Below are 16181 nucleotides of genomic sequence, written 5' to 3' on the forward strand. Positions count from 1 at the left end.
GTCAAAACATCCGATACTCCTAACTTTATCTCTGCTTTACACATGATGTTGTAAATTATGAAAAACTAAAAATGACTCCTGTGGCTAAACCACTGAATGGATTAGTATTTTTTTACAATTTGTCATAGAATATCAGAAAGTATATGTGGTAAGATTTAATGTGATTAGGTACGATACTCCCGATATAATGTAACAGATACTAATTTACTACATCAACACTTAAAAATCACTCACAAAACAAAATACCCCAATCACCAAAAGCAACGATACTAAACTAAAATCATTCCTACATCGAATTGTAAACAGAACGTCCGAAATCCAATTATTCACAACAAAAGGTGAATTATTCAAATTTCCGATTATTCAAGTGTTCAGGTATTCGAGTATTTCGGTAATAAGGACCAGGTGCTTAGCATTCTCTCTCATTACCGACAAATTGTTGCTACCGAAGTATCTTTTGTACTTAAGTGAACAGGGTTTATAAACAAATTAGAATATCATCAAGACCGTTTTTAGGATTAGAATTTAGCGATTGGAAGGTATAAATATATAACTGGAGTGTACTTTTTATCCAGATGCGGGAGGCAGTCTCTTTAGAAGTGGGTGGAACCGTAGGAAACAGTTCCATTTCTAACCATGCAAAAGTAGGTAATTCTGTCTGTTTTTCTATCGGACTCTAACGCCAAAACCACTGAACCGATTTCAACGAAATTCGTCACACCGATAGTCTAAAACCTGAGAAAGGACATAAGCTTCTTTTTATCCCCCTGTAGTAAGTAGCTCCCATAGAATCACGACGAACAGCTAGTACCTACTTAACTTAATAATTACTACAAATCGAATCAAATCAAAATACCTTTATTTTCAGGCTACACTGGCACATAGATATAATATCTTAAAGACATACATATTATATTATATAAAATATATGTATAGTAATGACTACAGATTATGCACATCGAATATTATTAACTTAAACTTGACTTGAAGCTGAGACTGACATTAAGCCGTGATTAGGTGTCATAACTGAAGTGATGTCTTAGTTCAAACTATTGGTATACTTGTAACGCGTCGAAATAACTCTGTTAACACGCCCTGTTGTACCGTTAGTAAACTAACAAAGGTTTATTTATTTATTGTTTTAAACTTTATGCAACAAAACATTACATAGGTAGACTTGATGCAATAGGCATTCTTTCTTGTCAAGGTTTTGTCGGTCAATGATTTATTTATATAGAGGTAGAGGTAAGGTAAAGGATGACTGTATTTCGGAGGGCACGATAAACTGAAAGTCCCGGCTGTCATTGAACCCTCCAAACCTTATAACTTACATTCAACATCTTTGGCAGTCGTTATGGATAGTCAGAAGCCAGTAAATCTGACTACATTGAGTATGGATTGTGGATGTTTGTTACTCCTCAAACCAAAACGGATGGATAGATTTTGATGTAACTTTGCAGTAGTAACTGTACCCATAAACCATAATAACTAATCGGCTCATTTTTATCCTGTTGTGGGAGTTCCGTCAGGGCGTAGACCTTTTTACCCAGGCGTAGAAATTAGTTCTCTCGGTACGTGGAATAAACCTTACCTTCTCATTTTTAAAGTCAATAAGCATAATAATATGCATTATAACAATAATAATATGCACACGGTACTCCTATAGGCAGTTAACAGAACCATGACGTCACTCGCGTCGGCTAAGTTTAATGCACTCGCGTCTGAATAGTTTTCACTCATGACGTTACTTCAGTGTGGGGCTGTTAAAACTGCGATACTTATGTAAATATTTATTTATGTAGGTATGTATGTACATGGAAAACTAACAGCTTACAAAATAACAGTACCCACAATATCACACACAGAAAACAATAGTACACAAAATCTTGATTCCAATCAAAGTTTTCAGTCGGTCTGATACCGGCTAAACACCAAGGGGTAAGGGCACAAAATAAATATGAAAGACTAGCTGATCCCGCGAACTTCGTATCGTTTAAACCTTCCCGGGATCCCTACGAACATTTTAAAACCAAAATAAACTAAATCGGTCCAGTCATTCTTGAGTTTTAGTCAGACTAACGAACAGCAATTCATTTTTATATATAAGAAGATAGGAAAAAAAGTAAAGCATAACTAATTCCAAAAGAACCTTCCAGCTAACTTACTATTGGAGAAGAAGAATGAAAGAGATGTACGTGTAGGCAAATAGTTTTTTACTTGACGAGTCATTTCTTTCTTAAATCTAGAATTGAGTTTAATTGTTACGATTTCACTATACAACTGAAGAGATTGTGATGTGATTTATTCTTGAAATAGGAAGCATAAAGTCTTCTTTTTCCTCCTGCCCTGTTCTCAATTTTATTTGAGGTCGGCGCAATTGGTCTTTCGCTTCAATTTTGCCCTGTCACTCGTCATACTGACACTCACTCCCTTCCTATTCATGTCATCTTTCAGGCAATCCATCCATCTTTTCTTAGGTCTTCCTCTTCCTCTCCATCCATCTACACCGCGAATGTAACCGTAGGAACCATCTATATGTTTATTCATACCTACCACTTATTTTACAAGCACGGTACTAAAAACCGTCCCGTGGTTTTTATAGCCCCAATTTGACTCAAACTTCGTCGTCGCTGTGAAATACATACAGTGTTTAAACTGTGCAGAGAAAATTAGTTTATACCGATATTACCCTTAATATAAGATAAACAAAAATATTAACTAGAAACTGTAGAGATGTTTGTTTTAGAGCACACTGCAAACTTTTAGTCGGCCCGTAGTTTGTTCGGGCTCATAAATCAGTATGAAGATGAATCAGTACGCACTTTACAAAGATCAGGTATTTAGCCGGTATCAGACTGACTGAAAACTTTGATAGGAATCAAGATTTTGTTTTGAAAAATTGGAAACAATCGGCTCAACTGTCAAATTCAAATTCAAATTCATTTATTTGCAAAAACATGTGTAGATAATATACATACATAGTGTGATGCTTATTAAAGGTGTTACATAGTCTTCTTTGGCTCAACATGTTTGACCATAGCTGGTGTACAAATTAGTTTGAAACTACCATAAGATTATTAAAACAACAAAAACAAAGAATAATAATACAAATAACTCAAAAATTAGGAATTAATTTCAATAAAAAAAAATTGTATAAATGTCATACAATTCAAAATACTTAAAATAGAAACGCTTCAGAAGGTGCATTTAGAGCGATTTGTCTGTTAAAAATTCGTTGACATTGTAATAGACTTTTTCTGTCAGTATTTTTTTAAACGTTTTCTTAAACTGGTCTGTATTTAGTTCTTTTGTCGGCCGACAGTTTAATCTGCAGTTATGAAGCTTCCGCTAGTGGGTTCAATCGAGTCCTGAGGGAGCTACTTCCCGCACTTGCATAAAAACCGGCCAAGTACGAGTAGGATTCGCGCACGAAAGCTTCAGTGCCATTTTCTATAAAAAAAATATAGTTTTGTTATTTGTGATAAAATAGTTAATAAACACCTGGATACCAGTTACAAATAAAAATTGTTGTTTTCAAAATATTACTGAGAAGTAATTAATGGGGTAAAACAAGGAAAATCCAAAAAAATAAACAATAAAGCGAGTTACAGCTAAATGGCTGGGGTTATGTTTAGGTTATCAGGAATGACAGTAGACGAGATACAAGGGAGAGTGGGGAAACATGGAACATTTTGTGGTTGATGTATAATTATTATTTATTTATTTATTTATTTTTCTACAATGTTTTTCTATAAAGGTCACCGGAAGACGCTGGATGCAGGTCGCTTCCAACAGGTATCTGTGGAGATCTAAGGGGGAGGCCTATGTCAGCAGTGGACGTCCTATGGCTGAGATGAGATGATGATTATTTTTTCTACATGGATTTTTTACATTGTTTCAGATGTGACAATTAATAAGATAGATTTTTAAAATACTGTCTTATTTTTTTGTGTAAAACTCAAGAAGGGATTGGACTATGTATGTACCTAAGTATTTTTATATTCATGCTTTCTTTTACCAGGAAAGAATCACTGACGTTTAAATTAGAATAGCTCAAAGTTGTTTACTAGTATAACTATTGCAAGAGATGATAGCAAAATATTATCCATTATCCTAATTATTGATGCGTGGACGCACTGTTCGTCTTAGAAAATATAAGCGCTACCAATGATTAAACATCTGGCTTTTATACCACAACTTAGTTTATATTTAAGTCTTTTATTTATTCAAATAGCGATGATCAAAAACCCCAAATCTACCTCAATTTATATGAACCTTGAACTTCAATAAAGATAACATGAATCGGTATTCAGAAATCATCAGCTGACTTAAATACTGCTACAGTTACCTTCATACTAACGAACATAGTGTTTATCAAGAACTTTATACATCTTGAATATATAAAAACAGACATTTTTGACACAATATTAAGTGACCTCAAAACTTCAAAAAGTATTATCAAAATTGCAATCAAAAACAGTGAAGGTGATGAAGTAAAAGGTGCTGCAATCAAAGAAAAACTCAAAACTAAGTACCCAAAGGTATCTGAAGAAATAAGTCCTTATAACAAACTTATACAAGAATCAACTATGAAGACCATAATAATAACATTCATGTTTATAACAATTACTGCTTGTGGAATACTTAAAGATGAAAGTGAGAAATCAACAGAAATACACCATGACAACGCTATAATAGTCACAGTCATAGACAATAACGAAGAATCTTCAGCTACAGATACTGAAAAGAGTCACGAAGAAGAAACAAGGATGTACAAAAGAGACATAACTGTAGTTGATGAAGTTGACGATCTAACTAACTCAACAATTAATAACACAAATAACACAACGACAAATGATGCTGAACTACAGTATATAATGGAACTACTACGCAAAGCTACAAACTACACAGTAGTAGAAGTTCTAAGTAAGAACTGTACGATAGACAATAGTACTACTATATGTAATGTGTTTCTTCCAGTTAATACTAATGCTTTTGTCGGCGATAAATGTCCGAATGGGAAAGACAGAGCCGCTGATGGTACTTGTGTGGAAAAAGTGTAAAAATTTACAGTTGAAAGTGACTTTAAAATGTAAATATATGAGTGTGCTGTGAAACAGATATAGCTTTGATATATGAACCAAAAATCTAGGTTTTTTGACTGTGATGAATATTTTGTGCAAGCATTTTGAAAATGCGGTGGATTGTATTGCAAGAATGTAAATTTTGATGTACAAATCGATAATCAGATACTCCAAAACTAAAATTTCTAAGGATATCTTGTCAAAATTACATAAAACTTTTATAAAGAAATAAAAACCTTTATCGTAAAATGTGTTTTAATAACCCTTTATAATATTAACAAGTATGCATACCATGATAAACATCGCACCGGTAGAATCTCGCCATTGCCACCATGAACATAGGTATTTAATTAATTTTTATTCCATATAAAATAAATTCGATCGTATACCCCAAATGTACCTCAAATTGTCTGAACCTTGACCTTCTATCAAGATAATATGAAAAATTGTCAGCTGCGACTTAAATAAACTGCCATTTGATTTATAACTAAAGAACACAATGCTCTTGTAACAGAACATTACTTAAAAATAATATTCTGGCAACAAAAATAGCAAATTAAGTGATTTCACTAAAGTAACAGTCAGTAACAGTGACTTTAATGAAATAAAAAGTTCTGTGATTGAAATCAGAACGACCCCAAAAGTAACTGAAGAAACTAATAATACTAACAATCTTATACAAGAATCAACTATGAAGACCATTCTCATTACATTCATGTTTATAACAATTACTATTTGTGGCATACTTAAAGATGAAGAGAAAAGTGAGATTTCAACAGAAATACACTACGATAACGCAATAATAGTCACAGTCATTGACAAGAACGAAGAATCTTCAGCAGCAAATACTGAAAAAAGTTATATACCTACTTAAAGATGAAGAGAAAATTGAGATTTCAACAGAAATAAACATATGATAGCACTACAATAGTTCCAGTTATAGACGACAATGAAAGATCAGCTATTTCTAACGAAGACTTTACCATTTATAATGAAGAAGATAATATTCCCAATGCTGCTTTTGCAGCCGATGTTTGTCCATCAGGTAAAGACAGGGCTGATGACGGTACGTGTGTATGTGTAGAAAAAGTGTAAGAAGCAGTTCTAAGTGAAATAATACTGTAAATATCTGACATGCTGTTGTTCTGTGAAATAAGTAGATACGTTTTTTAAACTAAAATTTTTTTTATTCGTGTACCTACTTACACTTTGCTTTTGCTTGGTAACTGATTGTCAGACTTACTAAATATACTAAATATGCGTATAAAAATCCACCGTAATTGGGTTATAATTAGGAAAATCTAAATATAATCAATAAAGTGAGTTACAGCTAAATGGATGGGGTCAAGTTTAGGTTATCAACAATAACTGGAGACAAGATACAGGGGAGAGTGGGGAAACATGGAACATTGTATGGTTAATATAATTATAATATATGTCGGAGATAGTCAATAGTACGGTCACTGAACGAGACGCAAGCGCCCCCTCTGGTGGCGTATCCGGTGAAACAACATTTTGGCGCGCTTGGCAGAGTCGTGGTGGTCAGCGTGGCGTCCGCGGAGCTCAGTCTTAACGCAGTCTTGGTTGAGTCTTGGTCGAGTCTTCATGGAGTCATCACGTTACTGCCTTTGTCGCGTCTAGTGTACCTAGTGTTATTGCCTAGCGCTGTAGTACCGCTGTAGATCCATATTGTAAATTGTAAAGGTTCTTCTAACGTAACAGACAGACATGTGTTGCTGGGGAGTTTGTTCCGCCACTTCTTCTCCCCAGCCAAAACACATAGGAAGTGGCGAAGGGCGGGCGTTTTGGGGGCTGTCTTTTGTTCTGACCAATTTGAATAAACGTTTGACTTTTGAGTTCTTTTTGAGTTATCTCTTTGTACGATTACCCTAACTGATGTCGGACGATAGTGCCATCCTGATGATGACGCCTCCGACATATATTTTACTTTGCATTTTTTTTAGTTTTAATACAAAATATCAAATCTAAAAATTCAATAAAAATCCTCCGTCTTGAAGCTGAAGGAGAAATGGAACTACCTTTCCATAGATTTTTTCGCGATTTTCACCAAAAAATACATAAATTCACTACGACAATAAAATTGTTAAAATACAAATACCATTTTTAAAGTACTTGTGCAATCTCTGCTAGAAATAATGGTACGACTAGGAAAGGAACGTGTTTAAATTAATTTTTATTACAAAATAATATTTTTATTATAAAATAATTATCGTACATCCCAAATCTACTTCAAATTGTATGAACCCTGACCTTCTATCAAGATAATACAACAAACCTTTAGCGGTACTTAGAAAAAAATCATTTGCTTTGTAACTAACGAAGATAGGTTATGTTCTTGTAACAGAAACATTACTTAAACAATAATATATTATTTTCCCTACAAAAATAGTAAATTAAGTGACTTCACTAAAGTAACAGTAAAAATTAGTGACTTCAATGAAATAAAAAGTGCTAAAAAGTGCTGCAGATAGAATCAGAGAGAGATCAAGAATCAACTATGAAGAACTTACTCATTATATTCATGTTTGTAACAATTACTACTTGTGGCATACTTAAAGATGAAGATAAAAGTGAGATTTCAACAGAAATACAATATGATAACGCTATAATAGTCACAGTCGTTGATAATAATGACGGATCTTCAACTATTGAAAATGAAGAAACTGTAGCAGAGATTCATAAAAGAGATATAACACAAGTTGAATACCAAAATACCATAGCGGCCAATGATGCATTTAAAACAAAAACAATAATATACAAAGAAGATGATGAAGAACTAAGAAGCGAATCGCCAAGTATGCTACTAGTTACTTCAAATCAAAACTGGGAAATTTACAACTATCCAAGATCTTCAACGACCAGTGTTTTTGTTGGGTCTGCATGTCTACCAGGACAGGGCAGAGCTGATGATGGTTCGTGTGTAGAAAGAGTGTAATTAAAAAGAGTGGTAATTAAAGAGTGTGTTTTAATAGCCCCATTCTGTGTGCATCACTGTTCTGTGTGAACTGTAGAAAGTTTGTTGAAGTTTTGAAGAGTAAGTATTTTATTAAGAATTTATTGAAGAGCTCGTGGCTAAGTCAAAGCCGCGCGGATCGATCGTACATAACGTGAAGCCTCGTGCTGATAGTGCGGTCGGTCCGTGGATGGGTGACCATCTCGTCATAACTAGTTCTTCCGTGTTTCGGAAGGCCCGATAAACTGCTGTAGGTCCCGCCTGTCATTTGAACATCTTTGGCAGTCGTTACGGGTAGTGAGGAGCCAGTAAGAATCCAACATTATTGGGTTATAATTAGGAAAATATAAAAATAAACACTAAAGCGAGTTACAGCTAAATGGCTGGGGTTATGTTTAGGTTATCAACAATAACTGTAGACAAGATACAGGGGAAAGTGGGGAAATATGGAATACTTTGTGGTAACCAATAGAAAATTTTTCAATAAATCGGTAAAAAAATACATAAAACCGTTTTAATATATATTTTTTGAACAAAATGCCCAGTCAAATAAAAAATTGGAACTACTTTCTCTTGGATTTTTTTACCAAACAAGCACAAATTCACGACGAAAAGAAAAGTGGTCTGAGTTATGTGTACCATGCAGTGCAAGACATGAGCGTTTAATACTGTTTCACATTGTAAAGCGAAGGTATGATTTGAAACATATTTCATTGTCATTTTCGTTTCATACAGATCCGGTAAAGTCCATTTCACGAAAGAAGTCCCGCAGGCGCAGCGCTAGTGTCTATGCGATAGCTCAGTAAATACCTACAAAAGTATAAAGTATATTTTTTTTAGTTTTTGGGGGATGAAATTGATCGTAAATCCCAAATCTACCTCACATTATATGAACCTTGACCTCCTATCAAAATAATATAACAAACTTTTAGCGGTTCTTAAATAATGTTCCATTTGCTTTGTAAATAACGAAGATAATGTTCTCAGAGTAACGATACTGAAAAAAAATAGTTTTTTTTGAGTATTGAGTACTGAAACATTTTGGTGCAAAAATAGAAAAATAAGTGATTGCACTAAAGTAACAGTCAGTAATAGTGATTTTAATGACATAAACAGTGCTGCAGATAGAATAAAAAAGACTCCAAAAGTATCTGTAGAAACGGATACTTATAACAATCCTATACAAGAATCCACTATGAAGACCATACTCATAATTTTTATGATTATAACATACTCTACTTGTGGCATACTTAAAGATGAAGATAAAAGTGAGATTCCAACAAAAATACAATATGATAACACTACAAGGGTTCCAGTTATTGATTACAATGAAAAGCCTGCTAGTTCTAACAAAGGATTTACCAGTTATGATGAAGAAGGTGCTGCTTTTAAAGCCGATGTTTGTCCATCAGGTAAAGACAGGGCTGATGATGGTACGTGTGTAGAAAAAGTGTAAGAAGCATTTCTATGTGAAATACTACTGTACCTATGGAAACCTGTACCTAATATGGAACTACATACCTTTTTATACATTGACGTGGGTTTTTAACGAAAAATTAAATTATCCATAAGGAAAATAAAATTGGTCTAAATGATGTACCAAATAGTACAATTATTGCAAGACATGGTAGTATAATACTGATTTATATTGCAAATAATTTTTAGATGTAAATAGATTTTCCTAGGCATGACCCAACAACAAATTTAAGTAATTTTTATTCCATACAATATAAAATTGATCGTACATCCCAAATCTACCTCAATTTGTATGAACCCTGACCTTCTATCAAGATAACGTGACAAAGCTTTTGCGGTTCTTAAATAATGTTCCATTTACGAAGATAATGTTCTTGTAACAGTAACTTTACTTAAACATTATAGCTAGCTATTTTAGGTACAAAAATACCAAATTAAGTGATTTCACTAAAGTTACAGTCAGTAACAGTCAAAGTCAAAGTCATTTATTATTTGCAAACATGGGTACAGGTACAGGTGTTAGGTTTTTAAAAGTTCTCCATATTCTACCGTCACATGGGCATGCAAATTATATAAAACAGTTTCAGAATTAATAGGAAAAAAAAAATAGAAACATATCATTCAACAGTGACATTAATGAAATAAACAGTGTTCCAGCTAGAATCAGAGAGACCACAAAGGCAACTGAAAAAAATCCTTATACCAATCTTATACAAGAATCCACTATGAAGACAATACTCGTTGCATTAATGTTTATAACAATTACTACTTGTGGCATACTTAAAGACGAAGATAAAAGTGAAATTACAACAGGAATACAATATGATAACACAACAATAGTTCCAGCCATTGATAATAATGAAGGATCTTCAACTACTGAAAATGACGAAGCTGCAAAGATTCACCAAGGAGATATAACACAAGTTGAAGACCAAAATATCAAAACGGCTAATGATTCAGATAACATAACGACTACTAATGATGTAGGAGAAAGTATAAGAAGGATAAAAGAAAGAATAATAAACGAAATGATAATAGATAATAATGTTTTAAGAGGAAACCTGATATATGATCCAGCATTTGAACGTACAAGCTTTTTTGTTGGATCTGCATGTCTTCCAGGACAAGGCAGGGCTGATGATGGTACGTGTGTAGAAACAGTGTAAAAATCTGTTCAAAGTGAAATTGTACTTGAGAATACAAAATATAGCTAAAATTAAAAAGTTCTTCACTAGGTATACTATGAGTCATTTAGGTTTATTTGATATCATTAACTTATAGCTACTATTTCTAAGAAAAAAGTATTTTAAGATATTCTGAACTTACTGATATTGATAATGAACTTTGAACTTTAATATGATAAAATGAAATTATTGTCCATTGTGACACTGCTCACTGGAGTGTTGAGATATCACAAATGTATTTACTGTTTTAATTTCCAAACCAGTGTTTTCTTAAATAATAAGTTACGATTTCTTGTCATATTACGCAAACAAAAATTAAAAATATGAAAAACGTTATCATAATTTGTGTTATAATAACAATATTCAGTGATGTTTCAAAATCATATAAAATTAAAGAAAAAAATATTACTAGGAATGATATAACACATAAACAATTTAATAAATCAGATTCCATAGAAGCGAAAAATTATGAAAATATAACAAGTGACAATCAAAACTCAAGTGAACGAAGTGATTTAAAAAAACAATTGAATGATGGAAGACATATTGCAAATAAACAAGGAAATAGTGACTCTAAGGACAGAGATAAAATAGAGAATAATACGAAAGCAAGTGGAAGGTATGGGGCACATACAAAAAGACATAAGCATCGTATCAGGTATGGTGGAGACTCAAGACTTATGGTGCGAATGTCATCGATTGCAGTTGATGATTGCAGTACAGGTAAAAACCGGGCTGATGATGGCACTTGTGTATCTATAGAAATATCCGTTGATTCCGATGAAATAGAAGACATTATTATAAATACAAATACTACTGAAATAACAGAAATTGTTGTAAATACTAAGGAATTAACGTGACACGCTACAGCTTTCTGGAAAATGTATGTATTATTGAATTGTAATTTACAAGATACCATAATGGTTTAAATTAGAATAGTTAATGTGAATAAATGAATCGTCTACGTGAAGGATGTGAGAGAAAGTGTAAGCATAATCAGATTATAGGAATTTTACAGAACACATACTTACATAAAATTATATCATGATTATCTACGTTGTTTTATTTTACTCCTATTTATACTCCCACATTCATCGCCGCTGAACATCGCCCATTTAATTTTCAAAAGGACTGCTGGCTACACTACTTATCTGTAAGTTTTTTTTCTTTAAGTGAACGAAGACTAATAACACTAATAAAATATTGTCATTAAATGAAATATTGCGCATTTAAAACATATAAGAAAGTAAGTAATATCGACGATGCCCTATCATTTCCCTCTTTACTCCAATGCTCTTTGAACTTACATGAACATTATGATAAATAATGACTGATTTACTGCATCCACCTACTTTCAATAATCACTGTTTTAGTGTCAGTCATAAACAAACCTTCAAACAAAATGAAGCTGTTATTAATTATTTTAATATTAATTGCAACATCTGAGTGTGGCCTCATAGATGATCTAGTACCTTCTAAAGATAAGGCCCAAGGGCTAACCAATCTTCTTAAGAATAAGCCTAAAAGTGACAATGAAGGTGTCATTATGAAAGTGCGTGAAACCCTTGAAAATGGAACGAAAATTGTTATTGACGCACTAGGTAATGTTATCAGAATTCATCCTGAAGACGGTGAAGATAATTCTAAAACATATGAAGAGATTGTCGGAAATAAAGAAATAAGTAAGACTAATAATACTGCCGCTGAAGAAAATAAAGCGGATCCTAATGATTTAAAACTGAATCAAAACGAAAAGAATGCAAAAATAGACGATAAAACAACAGAAAATAAAAATGAAACTTTAAAAACAGACCCCAAAGACAAAATTAAGGACACAGGTAACTTGAATGCTACAGAACCTAGTGCTGATGAAGGAAAAGTGGATAAAAATAGGAATTGTACTACAGTTGATAATAAAGCCTGTAATGTTACCATAGCAACCAGGACATCATTGAGTGGAGATGCTTGTCCTCCGGGGAAGAAGAGGGCTGATGACAAAACTTGTGTAGATGTAGTGTGAAAAAATAATTAAATTAATTATGGATTAGTCTGTAGTTGATTAGTTGTTAGTTTTTTCGTGATATTAGATTAGATTATACATTTTATTTGAAGGTGTATATTATCTTATGTGTGTTCATCATCATCATCATCATCATCTCCCGAGCCTTTTCCCAACTATGTTGGGGTCGGATTCCAGTCTAACTGGATGCAGCTGAGTACCAGTGTTTTACAAGGAGCGACTACCCATCTGACCTTAACCCTGTTACCCGGGCAACTCAATACCCTTTGGTAAGACTGGTTGCCAGCCTTTCAGAATCTCAAAATTATCACTACTTCTAATCATCTACCTAGTCTTTTCTAAGTTGATAAAATTCCCAAAATGGTAACAACCAACTCCAAAACAATACAAAAACGAATTAAAATATTTCACAAACGCACCAAGCTGTTTATTTACAAGCGCGGAATAATGACACTCTGTAATTTGCGTGAATGCAGACTAATTACTTGAGGGGAGAGGGGAGGGGGTGAAGAGAAAGGGGGGTAGTAAGATTATTTGCCGAGGGGTGATCCGTTATCTCAGGGAAAATGCCACACCTGCAGCTACGGGAGATAATGTTAATCTGCTAAATTATAGAAGTAGCTGCTGCAAGAAAGTAAGAAAATGTTGGTTACGTTTTTAAAAACATGTTATATGGAAACTTTGAACCTGTGTCGAATGCCTGTTTAACCTTTTTGTAGAATGTCTTTCTGTGTCTATAGTCTATTCTAATATAATAAAGATGCAAGATATTATTGTTTGTTTGTGTCCTACCGGCTCCGAAACTACTGAACTGATTTGATTTGGGTAACTACACTATAGCCCAGTAACACAGGCTATATTTTCTCGGTACGGGCAGTAGTTCCCCTATTTATAATACTATGGTAGTTTTCAAGGAACGCGTTTGACAACGACTGGTAAGTTACATAAGTACCCGTGCAAAAGCAAAGCTAGTCTAGCAAAGAATTACAAGCTACGTTAAACCCTATAAATTCTTACATCACAAACTCTATTCTTATTGAATGCCTACAGACACACAATAAACTGGGATTGAAAGGCGCTTATAATAGACGAGGCGCCTCGAATCGTCGATGTACATAAATTAGGAGAGGCACTGATCTCGGAGGCCTTTGGAGATATTTACTGCCTCAATGAGAATCGTCCTTAAACCTCTGGCTGTTATAGAATGGGTACGTAACTGTTTTCGTAGACAGTAGCCTTATTTTGGTCAGAAATCATCATGACCCCTCTCTCTGTAGGTGCAGCGTGAGGGAGTGTCAGACTCTTACTGACTCAAACCCATTATGTGCCTTCACACCGTTCAGTCATACTGAATGCCGTTCGGCACAAACTAAGGACACACAAACTTCTTTTTAACCAACTTAAAAAGGACTTTCTTTATGTTTGTACTAGCCGTTTTCCCGCGGTTTTACCCGCGTCCCGTGGTAACTACTGCCCGTACCGGGATAAAATATAGCCTATGTTACTCGTGGATAATGTAGCTTTCGAATGGTGAAAGAATTTTTAAAAACGGTCCAGTAGTTTTTGAGACTATTCATTACAAACAAACAAACAAAGTTAAAACCTATGATTGTGCGCGATTATCTCACGAATGACAGAACCGATTTAGATGCAGTTTTCAGCATAGTCGACGTAGGTATAAGTATAGTTGAAGTCCGTTTCTTTAAAAAAAAAAGGTTTTTCCTTATTGTTAATTTCCTTTTATCTTTTCGTTATATCTATCTTACCAACAACAAAAAAAAATGGTGTATGAAACGTAAAACTTTACGTCGCCAATCCCCAAAATCCAGAGGGTACTTATTGAAAGCTATAGAGTTCTAACTAGCGACATTATTTGTTTTTATTTCTTGTCACGGCTTGAACATTGTGTATGGGATATTGAGCACTGTATGGGATGTATGTTATGGGATTTTAGTTAATGTTAGGTTATGGGGGTTGAGATATATGGGGCCTAGCTTAGTAAGTACTAATGTTATTTTTTCTGACCTTCTAAGTTGGAAAAATTTGTGTGGAATTATGTGTATGTTTGTCTTTTACACAAAAAGGTATAAATTATATTTTGATTTGATCCCCGCGGTTCCATCCGCATCCCTGGGGACTAATTCCCGCACCTGGATAAAAAATAGTCGATATCCTTTCGCAGGCTGTGCATCTATGTATGTAGCAAATATTTAAATAAGTTTAGTCCCTATACAGTTCATCATCCTCCGAGCCATTTCCCAAACTATGTTGGGGTCGGCTTCCAGTCTAACCGGATTCAGCTGAGCACCAGTGCTTTACAAGAAGCGACTGCCTATCTGACCTCCTCAATCCAGTTACCCGGCCAACCCGATACCCCTTGGTTAGACTGGTGTCAGACTTTCTGGCTTCTGACTACTCGTAACGACTGCCAAGGATGTTTAATGACAGCCGGGACCTACAGTTTAACGTGCCATCCGAAACACAGTCATTGGTGTCTAAGATATACTTAGAAAGTACATACAAACTTAGAAAAGTTGCATTGGTACTTGCCTGACCTGGAATCGAACCCGCGCCCTCATACTCGAGAGGTTGGTTCTTTGTTGTTGTTGGGTTTTTTTAGTCCCTATACAGTTATGGTGAGAAAATCGAACAGCCAGACAAACACACACTTTCGTATTTAAGTATAATATTAGAAGGAATTAATAATAGATTAGGAATATTATAATAATAGCTAAGTAGAGGTACATCTCAATTGAAATTTTTCCTTTAAAAAAGTCTACAGCAATAATAGCTAGTACCCAAGTTAATTCAACAATTTCAAGTTAAAAACTTCTCTGTAAACTGACTGAGGGATAAAATAAACGTTTTCCTAACTACGTCGAGTTTCCAACATCGATAAAATCGCTATTTTTAAACCACTCTTTCATTTTATTGGTTGAAAGAAACTTTAACTGCTGTACTGGTCTTGCTGTAACTCCACTTCCTTAAAGTTAACTGTTTCAAGTATTTTTAAATGGTAAGTAAATAGGTTATATACAGACTAGCTGTTTCCTGTGGCTTCATTCATGAAGAAACCACTAAGAAAGCTTTTGCTATTAAATAGTTGATGCAACTTTAATGATAACCAAACCACAACCAGCCGTCAAATTGCCAATTGTTGAAATTTTCCTAACATGGTAAAATCAAAATCGTTTATTCAAACTTGGCTACAAAACAGCACTTTTTGCGACCCACCCCAAGTCTAAAATTGGAATTCACTTTAACTGTTAAAAGTAAATGTTATTTTGTAAAGAAATACAACTCAAAGATTCTTATCACTGAAAAAACCGAAATCCTTCATCAGGTCTGCACTATCCTGGGCGCAGAACAGTCGTTTAGTATTAATTCTTATCCTTTGTCCCTTGCTCGATACACCAGAAAAGCCTTTGCACAAAAATGACTTA

General features: G+C 34.1%; 1 protein-coding gene across 1 annotated transcript; it reads left to right on the forward strand.

Moving 5' to 3' along the window:
• Window positions 1-4589: 4589 nt before the first annotated feature.
• Window positions 4590-12738, forward strand: LOC124641473 (caldesmon-like). The gene is made up of 6 exons (XM_047179543.1): window positions 4590-4926; window positions 4981-5040; window positions 7664-7900; window positions 9315-9491; window positions 10321-10527; window positions 12179-12738. The coding sequence occupies exons 1-6, from the start codon at window positions 4590-4592 to the stop codon at window positions 12736-12738; spliced, it is 1578 nt and encodes a 525-aa protein (XP_047035499.1).
• Window positions 12739-16181: the final 3443 nt, after the last annotated feature.

Source organism: Helicoverpa zea, chromosome 22, assembly GCF_022581195.2.
Source record: "Helicoverpa zea isolate HzStark_Cry1AcR chromosome 22, ilHelZeax1.1, whole genome shotgun sequence".
NCBI lineage: Eukaryota > Metazoa > Arthropoda > Insecta > Lepidoptera > Noctuidae > Helicoverpa > Helicoverpa zea.

Bases quoted from the DNA above. Each gene is read 5' to 3' on its own strand.
- LOC124641473 (XM_047179543.1), top strand. From the start codon at position 4,590: ATGAAGACCATAATAATAACATTCATGTTTATAACAATTACTGCTTGT. The intron at 7,901-9,314 runs GTATGCTACTAG...GCATACTTAAAG, and splicing joins ACTAAGAAGCGAATCGCCAA to ATGAAGATAAAAGTGAGATT. The intron at 9,492-10,320 runs GTACGTGTGTAG...GCATACTTAAAG, and splicing joins TAAAGACAGGGCTGATGATG to ACGAAGATAAAAGTGAAATT.